The sequence below is a fragment of the Accipiter gentilis genome, chromosome 18 (genome assembly GCF_929443795.1).
Source record: "Accipiter gentilis chromosome 18, bAccGen1.1, whole genome shotgun sequence".
Taxonomy (NCBI): Eukaryota; Metazoa; Chordata; class Aves; order Accipitriformes; family Accipitridae; genus Astur; species Astur gentilis.
Genome location: NC_064897.1, coordinates 9,064,157 through 9,085,426, shown reverse-complemented (window position 1 = coordinate 9,085,426; position 21,270 = coordinate 9,064,157). Strand labels below are relative to the sequence as shown.

General features: G+C 38.2%; 1 protein-coding gene across 2 annotated transcripts in view; it reads left to right on the top strand.

Annotated features, from left to right (window-relative positions):
• The window catches only part of PRMT8 (protein arginine methyltransferase 8), a 65,319-nt gene extending 44,278 nt beyond the window's left edge, over positions 1-21,041 (top strand). For both annotated transcript variants that reach the window (XM_049822164.1, XM_049822165.1), the window contains 6 exons: positions 738-880; positions 1,273-1,360; positions 4,952-5,067; positions 11,930-12,080; positions 17,498-17,619; positions 19,450-21,041. In XM_049822164.1, the coding sequence (XP_049678121.1) occupies positions 738-880; positions 1,273-1,360; positions 4,952-5,067; positions 11,930-12,080; positions 17,498-17,619; positions 19,450-19,533 (704 nt within the window). In that variant the 3' untranslated portion in view covers positions 19,534-21,041. The remainder of the gene's footprint in view (positions 1-737; positions 881-1,272; positions 1,361-4,951; positions 5,068-11,929; positions 12,081-17,497; positions 17,620-19,449) is intronic.
• The last annotated feature ends 229 nt before the right edge of the window (positions 21,042-21,270 follow it).

The following is a 21,270-nucleotide window of genomic DNA, read 5'->3' as shown; positions in this document are numbered from 1 at the left end:
ATAACTGTGGAAAGTTATGCAAGTCTACACCACATAGAAGATTCAGAGTGAGAATGCCAGTATGTTATAAAAGATTCAATCATGAAGCAGAAAGGAATGAAAAATTATTTTTTATGAGAGAACGTGTTTGTACAAACTTTCTTGTTTGTGTACTGTCAGGCTAGATCTGACTTTCTCAGTTGAGTCAGCTCCCCAGAACTCATGGAAGAAATAAGCCCTAGTTTCCTCATTGTGAAGCCAGTATAATATATTTGGAAAACAGTTGAGAATTAGATCCTAGTTCCATAAATCTCTAATATCTCAGTGGTGAGATCATGTATCTGTAACCCTACAGGGATGTTTAAAGGATTCTAGGTGGATTCTTTGCATTACTTGGTCAATGATCTAGAAATCTTCCAAATTCCAAAGGGCATGTAAAATGAGATCATGCAGGTAACCAGGTAAGGCCTGTTTTTCTGTTGTTTTTTTATATATGGGTTTTATTTGGTTTGGGTTTCGGTTTGGGGTTTGTTTCTTTTTTTTTTTTTTTCCTTTATACTGATACTAAAACTTCTGTTTATTATGCCTACTGCAAGTAGTTTTAAAATAGTGTAAAATCCATTGAGTCACACGGAATCACCCCTTATCTACAGGCATTCAAGAAGAGAATCATACTGAAAAGGTCAGCCTGACATTCACCAGTAAGGAACTTAGGTGTTTTATTATGTGAAACGTATTTCTTTGGATTCTTTTTTCAGTAATCACAATATTTAAAGGTAAAGTGGAAGAAGTTGAATTACCTGTGGATAAAGTAGACATCATCATCAGCGAGTGGATGGGTTACTGTCTGTTCTATGAGTCAATGTTAAACACAGTCATCTTCGCACGAGACAAGTGGCTGGTAGGTGTTCTGCATGTCATACTCCTTGCTGGAGCAATCATCATTTATTTTCTGACTACAAGCCTTCTCTCTCCTACTGTCACCATAACAAGACACAATTACATCTCCAGGTGTCATTTCTTAGGCTTTAACAAAAAAAGATTAACAAAGGGGATCTCTGTGAAAAAGCTTTACTTTTGATTAACTGCTGGTAAAATTTGCATAGACACTATCTAAGGACATTGCTACAGGCTGCAAGAGTTGCTGAGATTAAAGCTGATGTGACAATCTGAAGGAAAACAATGAAGGCATGCAAGGGGTGCTTGTCTGGTTTTTGTATGTGCAGTTCAAAATGTGATGTCTTTGTCAGGTGAATAGATTACGAGATCCATTTCCCCACAATTCATCAACAGAAACCTGGAGGGCTAATGTTTCCAGACCGAGCTGCTTTGTACGTGGTAGCAATTGAAGACAGACAGTACAAGGACTTCAAAATTCACTGTGAGTAAACGCCTAACAGTAACACTTTTCTATGGTTATTTCCCTAAAATATTTGATTTATAGTAGCCTACTGTAATCTCTTCACTGGCAAAGTTTTGCAAAAGCCAAGAAATCACGCTGTCCAGGCCAGAATTCAAATATAAACACGAATACTGAGAAAACTCTAGTCTGGTGATAAATTCAGGAAACTTGCAGTAGTTTAAAGGGCACAAAGGAAAGATGCATTAATAAATTGATGTAGACCTTGCTTAGATTTATACTGATACCTCTACCTGTGTTTTAAAATGTGGATTTTAGGAGATTTAGTTTTGTTGTTGTTTTGATAAATACATCATCCCACATAACTGCCATTAAAATTGGTAATATTCTTTTGCCATCCAGGTGCTGGGTTTTATTTTTAAAATAACAAGAACAGAAAAATTAGTAAGATGCAAATGAGTTGTAAATGTTAAGAAATAAGCCTAGAAAAAATGGTATCACTATGGTATCTTGTCGAGAAGAAAAAAATGCTTTTTTAACTTTTAAAACACTTTATGTGATAATTTTTAAATTAAAAATAAGGATCAGAAACTTCCATTTTACTTTGATGTGAAAAAGAAGTTTAAACTTTTTTGTTTTACTTTGTAGATGCATAAAATTGACTGTTCCTTTACATTTAAAATGGGGGGTAGGGGGGTTCCTTGAAGTTTCATTGACTAACTGGTGCTATTAGTGACCTCTGTAGGTCACCTAGTCCAGCCTCCTGCTTAAAGCAGACCAAATTTCACAGTTAAAGCAGGTCACTCAGGGCCCTGCCCTGAAGTGAAGAAGTGGGGATTCCATAGCTTCTCTGGGCACTTGTTCAATGCTGAAGCACCCTCGGGAGTAAACATGTTTCTGAATATCCAGTCAGAATTTTCTTTGCTGAAACTTGCCTTCATTGTCCCTTGTCACCTGAAGGGAATCTGCCTTTTAATTTGTTTCTGTAGCAGCAGATAGGATTTAGATCCCACCTTTAGCTTTTGCTGTCCTAGGCTAAGCAAATCCAGTTTTCTTGGACACTCCTCATATCTTAGCGTGTGGTTCACTTTCATCACCACAAGGTCATACTCCTGGTTCACATTCAACTTGTCCCCCAGGTCACCCAAGTTTGGATTTATTTGGTCATAATAGTTTTGATGAAATGAGTAAGTTCTACATCATTTCACTCTTCTTTTTTTCTTTTTTTTTTTTGGCTTTTATTTATTTTTCAGATCTGGTCAATTTCACTTAAAGGCATTTTCCATTAGGGGGAAAAAAATAAAAATCACAAAATTCCTAAGCAGTTTTATTAAGAATACATAAAAAAGCCTAGGTAAAATTAGTGGGTTCAGTCAACCTTTAAATGAAAATGCCTAATTCCTCATTCCTTGCCTCTCAGCTCCTCTCACAAAAGAAACTTTGGTTTTTCTGTCATCAAATTCAGTGCCAATACACAGAACTGCCAATGGGTCAAAACTGCCATTTTGGGTCAAAACTGCCATTTTGGGTCAAAAGCAAGCCCAGTACAGTGGGGCAGTGACAAGAAGTCTGTGTAGGTGCCAAGGAGAATTATATCTACTCCTCAAGCACAGCCTAGATTTTTCTCCTCAGTTATGTGATGACCTTGACAGCTACATTCCTTACAAAATTTACAGATTCAAAAGGATGTATGAGGCATCCATTCTGTAAAGGAATCAAACCCATTTAGGCCTAAAAAAATCCATTATGCCTTCTTTCACCTTGCTTTTGAGCCCCTTCCTTTCTAGGCCTTAAGCCTTTTTCTTTTCTCACAAACAATATACCTGTTTTCAACTCATTTATTTTTTCATCATGTAAAAAAAAAATGTTTCAGGTTCTTTTTCTCTTCTGAAATGTTGCTTTCTTTTAAGACACTTTCTTTTCTGATTTGACCTCTGATTCCGCCCCCCCCCCCCCCGTCACTTTTTATACCTCTGTGTCTTCTTCAGTTGTTTCCATCTCACTACCTATTTGCACCACCATCTTGTCTCTCTTTTCAGTTTATAAATCCTTGATGGTGTCTCCTTACATTTCCATGGTTCATCTTTCTTTTTTCTCTCATAAAGTGGATAGGGTCTTGGCTTCATATGAGATGCAGGGCTGAGCATTTCAAAGGGCACTCAGGAACCATCATATTGATTAAGAAATAATGCAATATGAAGTTTCTAAAAAAAATCTGACTTCTGATTTCTCAAACTTCATTAATGTCACGGAGTACTACTATAGTCAATTACCCTGATTTCCTGCAAAATGTGAAACATATAATTTTATCTTTTAACTCCTGCGACAGGTCTCTGTCTAATACAGACTGTGGCATCCCATGTAGGCTGAAGTACATCAAATGATGGAGGCCCCAACAACTCTGTTAATAAATTGTTCCTTCAGGGTTTCCTAGTTAATCTTTTCTGAGTAACCATGTAAAAACATATGGCTTCTATAAGTATAATCTGAAGTTCCCGCATGCTCATGATGCCTGAAACGAAAGTTTTGACCACCAGCTCCCTGAAATATTAAGCCCAATAAAGAGATGACATATCAAAGAACTGTTCATGTCCAGATTTGTTCCAATTTAGAAATACGCACATTTTTTGCTCATACTACGTTTTCAGTCATAGTCCTCTGGGAACACCAGTAGCTCAAATGCTATGCTCATATGGTCTGAAAAAACGGGACCTTTTGAACATGTTCACTATTGCTGTTTATCAGTTTACCTTGCTTGTGTTCAAACAATTTTTTAAATGTTCACAGTATTCAGTTTAGACTTTCAGATGGAGCACTGAATGGTCCTTGACTCATATGATTCATAAGACTAAGATTTCACTTTTTTGGAGGTTTTTGTTTTCATTTTGTTAAGTAATCTTAAAAGCAAAGCCAGTGTCCTATTCAATGTTTCAATGTTTTCATTTTGTTCAAGAAAAAAAAAAGGAAAAAACCCTCGGCAAATAAGAAGCATTTATCGGCACAATCAGAAGAACAGTTCAAATATAGAAGATCAGCATGGCTTTTAAATCTTTTAGAAAGTGGACATTTTGCTTTTTTGTCATGATGTACATGCAGATTAAAACTTGGATGTCCCAAATATTGAAACACACCTGTAATTCTACTCCTGTTAGTAATTCACTTGCTGAAACTAAGACTACTTAAATAATTAAAAGAGCATGCAAACTGCTGATTGAATAGCAATCTATAAAAAAGGAAATATTAACCAGAATGTAACCTTAGCAGCTATTCCCAAGTCTCAACCTGACATATTATATGATTTTGGGCAACACTCTCAAATGTCTAAAGCCATGAAAATCATTGACAAATCTCATATAACACAGTTTGGGGAACACCAAAACCAAGGGCCACTTGTTCAGAGATATACATTGAGGGGTTATTTTGCCACAATTGCATTATCTGTAAAATAGCAATGATGACATAGACAACTGGGGCAGGGAGCAAAGATCTAAAGAGGAGAGCTGAAAGTTAGGGGATGGTAGAAATCCTTTCAAATGAAAGATGCTTTAAGAAACAAAAAAAAATATTTTTATTATTACTGCTAATCTTTGACACATCCATTTGCATTGACAGGGTGGGAGAATGTGTACGGCTTTGACATGACCTGTATTAGGGATGTTGCCATGAAGGAGCCTTTGGTGGACATAGTAGATCCAAAGCAAGTGGTGACCAATGCCTGTTTAATAAAGGTTTGGTAATTCCAAATATACCTAATTATGAATGTTTACACCTAACTGTAGGATTCTTTGGAGACCTGCTGCTTATGTTTTTACTATTCTTTTTGTATGCTTCTAACTAGCTGCAGAAGCCATCATCATAGAATGCTATCACCCTAAGAAGGAAAGTTGTGCAGTTTTAAATTAGTCAGTACTAGTATGTTGCACATGCCCAATACTGTTACCTGAGCTAAGCATGAACATTGATGCCTTGATCCCTTATGGAACACTCAAAAGCAAGATGCTCCATGTGACTGTACTCATCTGGCTACTGCTCACTGGAACTTAAGACTCTTACAAATTATACATGTGATAATATTGATAAATAGAGACATGGTGTATTTAGATATGAATTTTAATTGCCCTACCTTCTTTTAAATAGAGGTTGGAAATTACTGATGGAATGCTGCTGAGGAGAAGGGGTAAATTAATTCTGTTTGCAGTAAAAAAGACAAGCATCAGTTTCAGAATTGGTCAACTCTGATGGAACAACTCTAATTTACTCCAAAGCATGAGATCAGAATTGGAACCTAATTTATTTGTATAACTTCCTAATTCTTAGCCTTATCCAGAATGTTACTGTGCTTTTCCAGCCCCAACATCTGCAGCCAGAGGTTAGCTTGTACCCTGTTCTATATATAAGACAGAATAGTCACTACTCCCTGTTCACAAGACCAGGTTAAGAATCCATAGCCTGCAGAAACACATGAAAGCTCTAAAATTCCTTCCATGTGAAGGAATCCTCCTCATGTGGGACTACTCTCATGAATAAGGCTGTCCGCTTCGATAGCAGTGGTAGGATCAGGTCAATGAATCCAAGAGTCTGCTCTTTTATCCCAAAGACTCAGGTCTAATTTTTCCCTTTCACTTTTTGCCAGTAGCAAACACAGCATTAAGTATTCCCGTATGCAAAAAGGAAAGACACACCTTTAGTCTGCAGAACGTTTACTGAAAGCAGCAAAAAGGAACAGAAGTAGAAACTCCTGTGCGAGTACTTATGCATGCACAGTCCATCTGCACTGAGCAGAACACAAGATGGTTGTGTCTGAAAAACAGCCTGAGCCAGAGCAATTTAAAATTGCAATACATACAAAATAAACAGCAATTTAGACTGCATAAAATTGGTCTAGAGAGTGAGAGATCAGGTGGCAAAATGGATTGGCTTCTTTGGAACAAAAGTTTATCAAAGCCGCACGCCCTCAAATGAAGTGCAAATCTAATGCTTTCTTTAGAAGGTCTTTGAAAGTAATTGGGTTTAAGAAGACAAAGATTTTCAAGCTGTTTCTGTTCAGGTTTTATATTTAATTCTACATGGCCTAACATCTTTTGTCCATACACTGAATGGTGCTTTACCATGTAATGGCACCTTGGGAGCAAACGACTCTCTTTTCCAGAATCTGTCCCTAATCTCACAAACTGATCACTAAAATCAAGAATGTTGTCAATGAAAGGTAGGAAAGAGGGAGGCTTTTGTTCAAGCTAGCAATATGGAAGCAGGAAAAACTGAGGCTGCATTTCTTTTTTTAATTTAATTTACTTTTGCACATGGTTTATTTATATAAAGTGCATTTCTTTGATCCTGACAATATTTGTGAATTAAGAGAATATTAGCCTAAGAAAACATCTGAGAATAAACAAAGCAATCACGTTTAATTATTCAAATGTTTTATTATAGCATTTCAAGATGGCATAGCTCACTCAGATTCACAGAGTCATTTTTCAGGGGTGTATTAAACCCAAAGCCAGCTAACTTATGGTGCCTACCAGATGTGTCTGGGTTCCTGTACATTAGTCAGTAGATGGACTAGTCGCTAGATGCATTCCTAACAGAAAAGTCAGAGCCCTGTGCTTCTGCAGTTATTTCAATTCCTGATTTAGATGCTCTGAATTGTTCTGCAAAATCAGCAAAATAAGACAACAATGCCTGCATGATATGTAACCATGACACTTATCTAGAATGCTGGAGACTTGAGTAAAATTTCCTCATTTGTACTCTTCAGGAATTGGATGTAACCCAATAGGGCACAGGCGCACTGGGGGGTGCTGCATGCAGGGAATACAGCATCTTCTCTGTTGTGGAAGCAATCCCTCTTTGAATGATCTCTTAAATATATCCCAGGGCCATAGGAATTTTCCTGGCAAGTAGGAGTCTTCTGTTTAAATTCCAAACCAAATCAGCCAGGGAGGGTAGTGGAACCAAAACATCTTCAAACCACCAGAGTCAGTAACTGACCTCAGGAAAAGTGTACAAGTGTCCTTCTGAGGGCGTACTCCTTTCAGTAACGTTGCTTGAAAAAAATGGAAAAGTTTGTTTCAAACTCAGTGAAACAGTTGTGTTTTCTTCTCTGATCCCTTTGCCCATTAGAGAAATACAAATGGGTTTGGGCTGACCCAAACCTTTTTCTCCATGTTAATTTTGATTTGGTGTCAGCACCAGAGACTACGATAACAATAAATCAATTGTTCACACAGCTGTAGAAAAGCCTGCAATGAGAGAGTGGCAAAAACTTACAACACCAAGCAGGAATGGAGAACATGCCTCATCCAGTTTATAATAAAAAATACTGTTGGACTTTCCTGAATATCTTCCCCTATCCAGCCACAGAGAAAGAACAACAAAAAAAGAAATAAATCTACTTTTATGCTCCCATTTGTCCCACACTTTCCAGAAACAGTTTAAAGCTCCTGCAGGTCAAGCACCACTTTGAGATTTCAGAGTTTAATGCTACTTAAAGCACAAACTGCCTTCCCCGCACAAAAAAAAAAAGTGCAACTTTCTTGTTTATCAGAGAACACAGCATAATAGCAAAAAAACATTGACCTATATGCTCAAATATCCAGTTCTTTGAGGAATTTCCACTCTTTTGGAAATATCATGATTCACCTGTACTGCAAAAAGGTACTGTTGCTCAGAGAGATCCATCCACACAGGTGAGGCACTTGTCTGTGAGCTCCGATGAGTCCCATGTTCTTCTCCCACAGTAATCTTCATCCATGAGATTTAGGAGAAGGCGTTCCTCATGAGACTTTTCTCTTGCTCCACTGCATCTTCAGTGAACTCCCTAATGACATTCCTTTCTCCCAGCTTCTCCTAAAGCAAAGCAAGAGGCACCTATGCCGCTCATTTTCCATCTTTCTTCAAACACTGCTATATTTTTCTTCTCTACTCTTTTCTTCACATTTCCCTTCCCTTTCCTAAGTGACTTTCCCTGTCACTCTTACCTTTCCAGCAGTTCTCCCCACAGTCTTTCCTTTCACTTTCAGCAACCTCAGATTTAACTCAAACATTCCCCCCCCCCCCAAAAAAAAAAAAAAAACAACAAAACCCAACCCAAACAAACAACACAGTAGTAATTTTCAGGCATTTCCTTCTATGCAAACAGGAAAAGATGGCAGAAGAGGGGTCCTGGCAGGAGGCTGAGGTCTCTGTTATCTAGAAGCCATAGCTACACTTGCTTCCCTGTTATTTTATCTAGTAGAAAACCAACACATGCTGCAATATCCGGTCAAAACAATAGCTCAGATACTCCATTCTTCCTTTCACTGCTCCCCCGAAACACCCAGAATTTAATGTTGTTTCTTCTCTCCCCACATTAATACTGTAGTTCTCTGCACTCTTTAAAAAAAAGAAAACAGAAAAATAATTTTCTTTTGGAAAAGTGAGCGTGGTTTGGGGGCTAACTGTTGCATTTATTGCTCTCCTCAGAACTGCATGTGTGTGTGTGCAAGTGACAATATATGTCATTTTCTCAATGCTTGTCAGAAAAGAGGGTTTGGCCCTTTCTCCTTTCCCTAGCAATTAATTTTATTTCTCAGCCTTCAGATCAATCCTTTTCCTGAACCTGGCAATACTGCTTGGACCAATGCCACCTGTCCTCCAGCTTCTACATGTATCAGTTACCTGCTATGATTAGTTCTGCCTTCACCATCACATCCTATGTTGGGGTGACCATTTCCCTCTTTGTCCAAACCAAGACAGCTGGTGCAATGAAAGAGAGGAAAGAGGGGGGGGGGAAAACCCCAACTTCAAATCCAAAACCAACCAACCAACCAACCATAAAACCCCACCAAAACCAGACACTCACTGAGGTTTGAATCTTTAACTTATCTCCATGCTCACACAATCCTAGCTAAGTAAACCGACTGGCTAGAAAGAGAATCAGAAAAGAGGTGCAATCTTAAGAGGAAGGCAATCTTAATTATGATTTGCATGAGGAAATGGGTCAGGCAAGCAAGTCGGCAATTTCCCATCAGCAAACCTGCTCAGGGCTGTTCCTCTCATTAGTTAGGTTGCCTTCAGCTGGGGTGATACCATTCAAACAAGGAATACATAGCAGCTGGCACACCGCAGCTCAGCCTCACTTCATCACCCCTGTGATTTCTAAATGATCTTCTATACATCATTTGCTCAGTCCTAAAGCAATTTGTGCCACAGGACAGCCCAAGAACGATTCTTTCTGCAGTGAATGTAAAAACTGGACCGCTGCAACAGGGACATGTAGCAGGGGATGTCTAACGTTCTTTCATGCAGTGTCAGCCACAGTCTGGACCTCCTTATTTAGCTGATAATTCTGACACTCTGATTCTTGGTCAGCTTAATGCTTTTTTATTTATTTATTGTATGATTAAAAGCTGTGTTTTGATCAGATCCCTGCTTAACTATATGCCCGTTTTGTTGTTTTGAAATCTGAATGAAATCTGATAAATCATGACTTTGCCACTTATTTTATGCAAAGATAGCATTTATCCCCTGTGCTGTTAGCTGTAATTAACGTTCAGTAAGCAGTGACATTTAATATAAGAATATATAGGAGCCAGAGTACAATTCAAAGAGGTCATCAAAACAGCATCAGGCCAGTTTCAAAACTATATTAATTAATTTAAAAACCCCACATTTTTCTCAAGTCTTGCATAGTAAAAAAAAGCATGTTTCTGTCCTTAAAAAAACGACTGCAAAAGTGGCCACCATTTTATCCAGTACATTTGTTCAATATTTCTGAGTTTTTTCCCACTAACTTCTCTAATAAATATATTTCCTATTGCTTTTGATTCCACTTTACCCTGCAGAGCCAACAGAGCTCAGAGAGAGGGAGCTAGATCCCTTTCATGTGCCTCATCTTTGGACTTAGTTCACTATTTCCCCACAGTGATACCATGAAAAAGCCACCAAAAATTACAGAAATCTGCATCTATCACCCACCAGTCCAGTCTAGTGTGTCAAAGCAAATTTTGCAGGCTGCTATGGAAGTCTGCCAGGAGACTTCAGAAATTCTTATTCCTAGTATGCCTTTTTCTTTTCATCTTCTTATGAGGAAAAAAAAAAAAAAAAAAACCCAAACAAAAAACCACAATATTTTAAGGCCATCCCAGCTTTAAATGACCACTTATAAACATGGGTCACTTATAAACACCGGTGACTCAGGGTGCCACTGCAATGTAGTAGAATAATTTTCATTTTCGTTAAGTTATTCTTGAACGATGTTGCTTATTAGACAGGCTTCTTTAAATCATCTCACCATAAGTTTTTCAAGTCTCAGAAACACACGGTATGCGGTCCGTGCAAAGACCTCAGTAACTGAAATATGGCTGCATCATGTGCTGTCTATTTTTGAAGACTTCTCTTAGATTATAGACTGCAATTGCTAAAAGAGCCCTTTCTTGTGCCCTAAAAGAGGCTAAAAGAGCCCTCTAAGGGACATTCTAGACTCTGCTTTCCATTTTTTCAGTGTAAGGCTGACATAATGCTGCTGAGGTCAGTGATATGATTCCTGGCTTATGTTGGTTGAGTGGAGGAAATTTGGATTTCTGCCTACAAAGCTTCTATTCCTCTGTATGCATGAGCAGTTTTGTTGTTCATACTGCCTTTCCAAATAATAGAGAGAAAAATATTTTATGGGTATCTGGCTCTTGCGAAATACACCCTGACAAGGACAATAAGGACAGTGAACCCCAATACACTTAGAAGGATATCAGAAAGTGCACTGATAGGAAACATTTCCCATAGCATTAGAATACAATTAATAGTATTTATTTCAGACTTCACATCCTCCTTATCATGACTACGAGTTTTGGAAACAAGCCAGATAAAAGCGATACCTAGCTGGGAAAATCAGATCCACCTAAAAAACCTCAGTTTAAGCCTTGAACAGTGAGATTTAAATATTGATGGAAATAAGTAATCTTGGAGACTACATCATCGCTCCCAAGTACTGCAATCAAGCCATAGTACGATTTACATGATTTGCTTCTGTCTAGTTCAAGAGTAAGATCCCTGTGCTTACTATCTGGAATTGGTTATCTGACAGAGGACTAGAAAGCATTATCAGCAAAAAGCAGGTCCTGCCATGCCTCAGATGTTTTGACTGCTTGACACCGTCAAAGCACATTCCCTTCCAGAGGTGCTCAAACAAATCAGAAGTTTATTTTTATTAAAAACTCGACTGTGCCATCTTTCCTCATGCTGACAGTCCCTACTGATCAAAGGTCTTAGAACTGGGACCTATATCTCCATTTCAACATCCATTGTGCCTATATTTGTCAAAGCACGTTTTTCCCTTGATTTCCTCCAGCTCCCGCAGCCCCTCCCTACCACTCCCAAGGACACACCCTCTCCCCTGAGTGCCCTCTCTTACCGCACTCTGTCAACTTAGATAACGGGATCATTTGCTGATGATTTGATATATTCAGATGTACCATTGATTTCTTACACTGTTAAAGGGCTGCCAGTTGTCTTGTTGTGGATTATTAAATAAAATGCTTAAGCACGTCACTTAACACTTACCTTAGAGTCACAGGCATTTGCATGTAAATGTCTTTTTCTTTCTCCTCAAAACAGGAAGTAGATATTTATACAGTGAAGACTGAAGAATTGGCATTTACTTCTGCATTCTGCCTCCAAATTCAGCGTAATGATTACATTCATGCCTTGGTCACCTATTTTAATATTGAATTTACAAAGTGCCACAAGAAGATGGGATTTTCTACAGGTAATCTGTATTTCTTTTAATTTCATTTCTGTTGCTATCACTATATCAGTGCTACTGGTCAGGTGGTACAGGAAGGTTTACTGTACCACCGGGTTTGAATTTCACTGATAACGATTGTCACTTTGGAGGAGGTGAGCAAGATGGGGAAAGGACAACTGCTTGTAGGAATTCTGAAAAAAAAGAGGCAGGATTTCACAAGGGCTACCACGCTTAAAGCTTAGTGGGAATTATGACCCAGGAGTCTATGCCCATCACCAGTTATATCTAAATCCTGTGTCAAGTTTCTCAGATTAGACAGGCAATTGTTGGCTCAGTGAGAGATAGCCGCTCTGCATCCTAGTTTCCCCCAGATCTGAAACTCAACAAAAGCTTTTGCTTGTCTCGGAGTCTAGAACAAAACCATCGGGTTTTTTCCAAGATATAACCACACACATACTGCTTATGTAAATTGGCTCTAATAACCCAAATGTAAAACTCTTAACTTAGCTCGGTGAGCAGATATTTAAAGGAATAACTCCATTCCTGTAAGGCATCATTTACCAGAGTGAATAAACCAGCCAGTGTTGCAAGAAATGTAAAAACTTCATGACTGCTTTAATGACAAGAACAACAAATTACACTTGGTGCTGGTTAAAGTTAGCACCATTACATAACTCAAACAGGGGTAAATGGGACCTGAGGTAAGTTAAATAGGATTAGAAATCTCTTTTTTTCTCCCTTCACAGGAGCTCTCAACCCTTTACATGAGATTCAGATCTCAAAGTACTTTGTTAGAGTACTTATTTATTTTATATATATTTTTATAAATAGAAGTATAACCATATGGATGATGTTATTTGGTACCTCATATTCTTATGTATTTCAGTAACTGTCTTTCCCTGGTCAGTCTATAAATGTGTTATACTATAGTATTTTCCACACCATGATAGACATCAGAATGTGCTGGGAAACAAAGTGTAAACTAGGGAGACATGGGGCAGTGGTATCCTGAAGTGCTAATATTTCTGAGTTCCGAGTTCGTGCTGAACAAAATTGTCTACGGTGAAAAACACTTTAGGTTTTAGGCATTTGTTTTTTTCCACAGAAGGCTGATTTTTTCAGCAGAAGGCAGCCCATTAATCTTTTCTAAAAGGTAAAATAGTCAAACCTCCAGTTCTCTGTAAAAAATAGCTTTGAATGAAGGGTGTAGTTACTGTGTTGTGATGTTAACTGAAACCTACCTTAGTAAAAGAGGTCTACTTATATTGCCAGAACTACTTGAAAGGTCTTTTATATCATTGAGAATGTGGCTTCATCTGCAAAGGAATAATGGAATGTCTTTCTGTTTTATGTGTGCATATGAACATACATGTTTTAAGAAATATCTGTGGAATAGACTAGGATATTTTCCAGTCAAATGTGTCCCATCAGCAAATCTGGCCCTCAAACCCAGCCATTCTTTGCTTAACTCTCAGACATCCCAGTGAATAGACATCAAAAGTGGCAAGGAAAAGGACCCATTATGTTATTGCAAGGAGTTGCTTGTCTGCAGAGTACTTAGACTTGCTCCAGTATCAGTACAGAAAAAGGTGGCTGAGGTAAGGACTTTCTTGCCTCTTCTTGCCTCCTGGGTGCATGGAATAAAGAGGGCTCACTCAGGCACTTAGAGAGAAAATGTTCTGCAAGACCACCACAGGTGGGCTCAGCGTCCCTTAGCACACAGGAAGTGAGAACCTGAGGAAGGAGAGAGATTAAATAGTATTAGGGAAAAGAGGCTACATTTGGACAAAAGCCTAGGGCAAATACTAAGTATGCCAAATTTTCTTACAGAGACGTTTTTGCAGACCCATCTCGACTAGCAAATGTATGTGCAAGGTATTTTGTGCCCACCTGTCATAAAAAAGAGGGGAAGGGAGTCACAATCTCCAATATTTCTTAACCTCTATCAAGAATGGGGTTCATCAGCAGTGCCTGAAAACCTAGCTCCTCTAAACTATCTGTAGCTTCCACAGGCTGCTACTTCAGAGGTTCTGAATACTTAGTCATACACTCCCATTCTAGGATCCTTTCAGCTTTGATGACTTGCTCTTTCTCATTAGTCTTTCTGCAGCTACATCTCTCTTAGCCGCTTGTGGCTGAGCCTCCTTGGAAGCTTGCTTGGAGAGGTTTCCTATATCTCCAAATTCTGTCTCCTGTCTCTTGGCATATGCTACATTTCTCCTATTGAATGATTTTCTTTGCTTTATTGCCAATTCTCTGAACATCTTACTTCAGTAGCTAACTTCTCCAGCTGGCTGTATGGCCCACCAAATAATAAAGGTTGGATGTCATACATGCAAAGGAGGAAAAGCTGCTAGCCAGATATCCATGCAAAATGAAATTCTGAAGAGTTTTCAAGTCCATGCTCAAGTTCTTTGTGTCTTTTTGACAAGAGCTTCTTCTACAGCCAAAGGTCACTCTGACCTTCTTTGATGCAAATGAGGCTACAGCCGTATCACCAAGTATAGCAGATCTAGGGACCACTCTAAAGCCTGGGGGAGCCAATTGGTTGTGACTCCTTTGCACAGTACTTGGTCCAGGGTTCCCTCTGGGTCCCATGTTGTGCCTCTCTAATTGCACTAAGACAAGGACTGTTTATGTGGAGAGGTTAATTGTTATTCAAAGTATCTAAAATAATGGGAGAGGTGCCTTGCAGCCATTGGAGAAAAAGGGTTTTTTATACCATTAAACTGGTAGTATGTGAGTTGTGCCTCAAGGAATGCCATCAGCACTACAGAACCTTAAACGAGTCCACAGGACCAGACAGGAGGCATCCAGGTATGCTGAGGGTGCTGATCAATGTCATCATAAGGCTACTCTCTAACATCTTTAAAAGGTCGTGGTGATAGGGGAAGGTTCTGGATGATTAGGAAAAGGCAGCTATCACACCCATCTTCAAGAAATGCAATAAGCGGGATCCATGGAACTACAGGCCAGTCAACCTCACCTCAGTTCCTGGGAAGGTTATGACACAAATCCACTTGGAAACTTTTCCAGCTATATGAAGGACAAGAAGGTGATTGAGAACAGCTAGCATGGCTTTACCAAAGCCAATTATACCTGACAAACCTGATTGCCTTCTAGACGACTAGCTGTGTGGATGAGGGAAGATCAGTGGCTGTTGTATCACTTGACTTTAGCAACGCCTTTTATACAACCTTGCATAGCATCCTTACAGCTATATTGGTGGGATATAGACTGGATAAATGAACAATAATATGGGTGAAAAACTGGCTCAAAAATGGCTCAATCAGCAAAATCAAACCAGAAGCCAGTTATTCGTAGCATCCTACAGATGGCCAACAGTGAGGTCAGTATTGTTCCACATCTTTATTAATGAGCTGGATGGTGGGATAGAGTGTACTCTCAGCAAATTTGTTGATGATCCCAAACTGGGAGGAGCATAAGCTGGAGAGAAAGGGCTGCTGTTTAGAGAGACTTACACAGGTTCAAAATGGGATGATGAGAACCCTATAAAGTTCAGCAAAGCCAAATGCAGAGTCCTGGAGCTGGGACCAAACAACTCCATGCTATCGGTTGGGCCAACTGGATAGAAATCAGCTTTGTTGGAAAAGACTCTTGGATTCTGGTGAGCAACAAACTGAACATGGGTTAGAAGTATGCTTTTGCAGCAAATCTGGCCAATCATCCTGACTTGTATTAGCATTAGTGTAGACAGGAGGTTGAGGGAAGTGGTTCTCTGCCTCTATTCAGCATATCACGATAAGATAGGTGCGGAACAAGTTGCTTCATAAAAAGGTCATTTGGCCTTCTGTAACTGAAGGAGTAGACACCACTGTCTAGAAGACTGGTCTGGATTCTCAGCTAGTGTCTGTTGGCAAAGCTCTACTGAATTGAGTAAAATATCCAAGTTTGTAGGACATGAGGAAGTGCCACTTCACTGATATGTCATTTGTTTAATTATGAAGAAAATAAGTGTGTGATTTGGAGTGGACTTGAAGACCTGTGCCTACATTCTACACACACACTCTGTTCATGGAGCACAAGTTTCCAGATATGTCAGGCTTTGCTAGGGAGAAGATAGCTCTGCATAAAGGCATGTGCACATGTACGTGTGTGTACAAGACAGCAGTTATGATTTAAAATATAAGTTCAGTTTAGTTTTGGTCTAACATGTTTTCAGTTAGAAATTCTACAGAGGCATGTCCAAATGGAAAACAGGTTCTGGGTCTGAAGTCCTGCAAGAAGATGTCTCCATTTAGCAACTGAGATTAACAGTCATTAAAACTGTCTAGACACATAGGCAGAAATTATCTGGTAAAACACTTCTCCTTTGGAAGATATCAGTTTGCCGAAACAGTTTCTGACACAAGTTTATTTATATCAGTCTTCTGATTCTAGAATTTTGGAAAAAAAGAACTGTGAAAAATTCCTGTCCTGACAGTTTTAAGAAAGAGCTTCATTATTTTCCCAGTCACAAACAATTTCTAAAGCCAAATATTTTTTTGAAATGTTGATCTTGAAATGAAATTAAATCATTGTTTTATTAAACAGTGTTAAGATATAATTAGCGTGATTTGATATAGTGGGCCCATGTCCGCATCAAAAAAGTGAGTGGGGAAACAAACAGAAGAAAAATAAATGTATCAGAGGATTTTGGCAGGTCAGGAAGTCTCTGAACTTGTGCAGCTATTCTTAGGTTCCTAGATGCTCTTAACTGCAAGAATGTTAGGAACAAGAAATAATGCAAGTTCATTAGGTACTGCTCAAAGATTTGAATTTAAATCAGAAAAAAAACCCAAGTAAAATAAAAATCTGAAATAGCGGAAGGATCATCAAAGCAATTCTGCTAAGCAAGACTAGAAACTAATTAAACCAGTATCCATCTCTGGCAAATTGCCCAGAGCATATGCCTTTTAAAAATCCAAAACCAGGTCAAGGTGCAAGTGGCCTTTCCCCAGCTGTATCCTTCTGGAAACTATAAAATCTGCTGTTCTGGGATCATGAGTCAAAGGTTTCATCTATATCATTGTGATTAATAGTTTTTGATTAACCTTTCTTTCATGGTTTTCTGTAATTGTTTTTTGAACTAATTTAAACTTCTGACTTTCAAAGCATTTAGTGGTAAAGACTTCCGTAATTTGAGTGTATGTGGGTTGAAAGGAAAGCATCCAAAAAGTGCCTATCATGCCCAGTAACCCCTTTGTGGAATCCTTCTTGCTGGGTGTGATTCATATCTGACATATTCCAGTAAAAATCAGAAGACAACCCACTGACAGTCAATAGAATTGTGTTGTTGTAAAGCATGTTGCTGATAAAGTATATAAGTTAAAGCATTCTATGAGAAGAAAGGCTTTTTTCAATTGTTCCCAAGTCTTAATTTGATTTGTAAGACAAAGATGAAATTTCTATAAATAATACCCATATATATTTTTTAGCACCTGATGCCCCCTATACTCACTGGAAGCAAACTGTCTTCTACTTAGAGGACTATTTAACTGTGAGACGAGGAGAAGAAATCTATGGGACTATATCCATGAAACCAAATGCAAAAAATGTGGTGAGTCAGCATCACTGATTCTAAATCCAATTCTATTGATCACAAACTATAATCAACAGTAAATAAAATGCACAGAAGTAAAACAATGAGCATGCTAAAGGCTCTAAATTCATGTTTATTAGTAAGAGCTCTAGTCACAGCTTCACCAAAGCTGGTGACAGCAAGGATAACGCGGTGCTAATGTTAGAGAACTCAGCCTGCAAACAAGCTAGCATGGGAAGGAGGAAATGATTCAAGTACATCGCCAAGTCAGCTGCCCTCTGCAATCAGCTTGGCTCACATTTTGTGACACAAGTAGGCAAGGGTCTCTTCATACTGTCACTAAAATCAGTGGTAAAAGATCCCTTCTGCCAACACAGGATGATCAAGAGTAAGTACTTCAGTTCCACTTCTATAGCCAGATTTCCCACTCAGTGCCCAAGAATGCTGCTTTAGGAGATTAAGTAACAGATTTCTGCTTAACATCTGTATGAAGTCACTCATCAAATGTACTTGGACTCACTAATCGAGTGATAAGGTTGTTTAAAAATAGTGGCTTTCCACAGAAAATACAGATATTTTATTTAAGGCTAAAGCTAAAGCACATTATCATGACTGGTGGAAACATCCTCAATTTCTCTGCTATGGGCAGAATCCCTCACCAAGTATGTCAGTTTATTCAGTGCTGCTTTTAACTGTAAGGAGACCGAGCCATGGTCTGGTGGACAACCCATGCCTGTATAGAAGAGCAAGACATGAGAAGTATGGGCTTCCAGGAAAAACAGTGGCACCATTTTCTGCCAAAAACCTTGAGCAGAATCTCTTCATTTTCTATTACAACATACAGCCATTAAGATAACCTGGTTATAACCCATCTATGCAGTTATTGTAAATGTTGAAATATTGCATTTGTTTAGTGCAGCAAATCTTAACATTTCATTGCATTCATTTCTTGCATTACTTTTCCTTTTTTTGTACCACATACAGATTGGGTATGGTTTTCGTAGTAGTGTTGGTACAGGGAAAGAAATAAACGCAAAATAAATTTGGCATTAAAACAAATACATTCACTCCTGAAGCTACTGCTTGCTGTGGAAGGAGAGGAAAATAGTCTGTTTCCCACCTTTTTGTTGTCCTTGGGGGAATGGAACGTTTTCTTTTGGGCTGAATGTATCAATTTTCTTTTGAGGGAAAAATGAAGAAAATATTTCACATTTGTTTGCACAACTGTAAGCACCTGAATGCAGATTCAGGTGCTAAAATTAATGTGTTCTTGATAGTTATCAAAAGACAGAGAGACCACCTTGGTTCAAAAGGATTTGTTAATGCTTTGTTCTTCTGAAACATGAAGCCTTTCAAAAGCTTGTAGAGACAGCTTCATTTTGTAGGGCTATGTAGTGCCTCTTTCCAAAAAACCATGTCATTATAAGGTGAAGATGACTGAGGGTTTCTCTAGAATAGGAATTTTACTAGATCTGTTCTGGAATAACTCCTAGTGTGAAAGCCCTTTACCCTAGGTTAAGACCATCTCAATGGGGGATACCCTGAAAAAATTTGTTATAAAATACATATGCTAGCACAGCATTTCAGAAGCTTCCTAGTTGTAGCTGGGACAATAAATCAGCCTTAAGAAGAATACACAAATATGCCCTAGACTTCAATTGTATGCTGAATGCTATTACACATCCTGTATCACACTTTTTGGGTGTTAACATTTAAAAACAAAAGAAGCTGGAAATCACAGTAGGTATCTCTTGAATCTGCAGGTCTGTTCGACCTGAGCAATGATAACTGAATTCATACACTAAACTTTTGGTCCTACTTACATGTTACATTTAAATCTTTTTACAGCGTGACCTGGATTTCACAGTAGACTTGGATTTTAAAGGACAGCTATGTGAAATGTCAGTATCTAATGACTACAAAATGCGCTAGCAAGAAGCCTTTCAGAGAGATGAAAAGGAGAATTTTATCAAGTCCTGAACTGCTGAACTTCAAGCTAGGAACAACTGTTCACAAGATTATTATATTAAATACTAGAATGTTTACTCTGATGGAAAGTGGTAACCTGATCTTTCTTGCAGATAGTACAGGGGGCTGGGATCCCACTGTGAATGTACAGTATACAGAACTGTAGCTTTTGTCAAACATATAGGAAAAATAAGCAACAGTCTTGAGTGTTCTGGTTAACTTTAGGATGGCAGAAGATGCATATACAAATTGTACTACTTACTGTGAATTTCTGGTTCTTCCAAGCTTTGCATGTTAAAGATGATTAGGGCAGTTTTCTCACTATGAAAGACCACTACAGCACATTACTGTGATAGTATTACTGGACTTATATTCAATATAAATGAATATATATAGTGTACATGAGAAAAAAAGTAATTTCATAATAGGAATTTGTTTTGTGATTATTTAATTCTCATTACGCAGTTATGGCAAGATAATGATGTTACCTCTGGCACTACTCTAAGCAGTGATACATTCCATTAACTGTCCAAAGTTATAGCTTTGGCAAATATTCCATGCAAAGTGTAGATAAGAGCTGGGCATTTACAGAAAGTTCAACAACTATCTTTTTGAATGTCCTCTGGAAAATATGGACCACTAGTTTTAAAATTCACCTTCATGACTGGATGTCTGTCAGAGCTTTAAAAAACATGAGCTTTTTATCCTTGAAAATATTCTGTGGTGAGTTTTTATAGCTGGATTTTGCATGAGACCTTCTGAAATCAGACACCTAGTATTTAAATGTGACGAATGCAAAATCTCTGAAATGGTGGGTAATTCATGTTTCTTGGCCATGCCTATTTCAGTTCTTTGCAAGATTCTTAATACAAAATAATTTTTAAAAAAATAGGAATTAGTGTTTCCTTTTGGTGATGTTTTAGATAAGTTTTAAATTGCAAATACTATTCTCAAGAGTGCCGTGACTTGCAGGAACAAGCTAATGTCTTTAAAAAAATGTCTATGGCTTCTGATACTACTAAGATGTCTGTAGCTTCCCCAACCCCTTACACCCTTGGTTTTTCTTACAATATCTCCTGCTTATAGTTAAAATATTAACTGCTTATAATTCTTCATACGTATGTATCAAGTCTTTTTACTATATGAATGTTGACCATTTAATCACATGTAATTTGTCAAAAACTGCATCATCAGTCCTATCTACCCATTTTCCCATCTGTCTGGCATTAGGCACTAAATCATGTTCCATCATGTATTGGATGAGATTGACTAGGTTTTTTGCCTAAAAATCTTTTTAATCACCTGCAAATAAAGCATACTTGAAGATGTATTTTGCCAGTATTTGTCAACTTTTCACTTTTTAGAAACGTATTTCTATTGGTTTTCCCTTCACAAAAACTGTACAGTGCCTCCATTTTCTTATGGTCTAAAGATTATGGTCTAGGGATTGTATCACATGGTATCTATGTAGAATGAAATTAAACTGTAATTCAGCAGTAAAAGATACTGTTTGCAGTGTAATTCATCGCTGTTGTTTTATAGTACTTTTTCTTTCATTTTCTTGGAATGAGGATGAACAACTTTCCTCACAAAATGACTAGCATTTTATCTGTGAAATAGTGCTGTCATTTTCAAGGGATCAGTTAATAGCTAGATCGGCTACTCTTTCAGTAATGGCCTGGACCAGAAAAATCTCTAGAA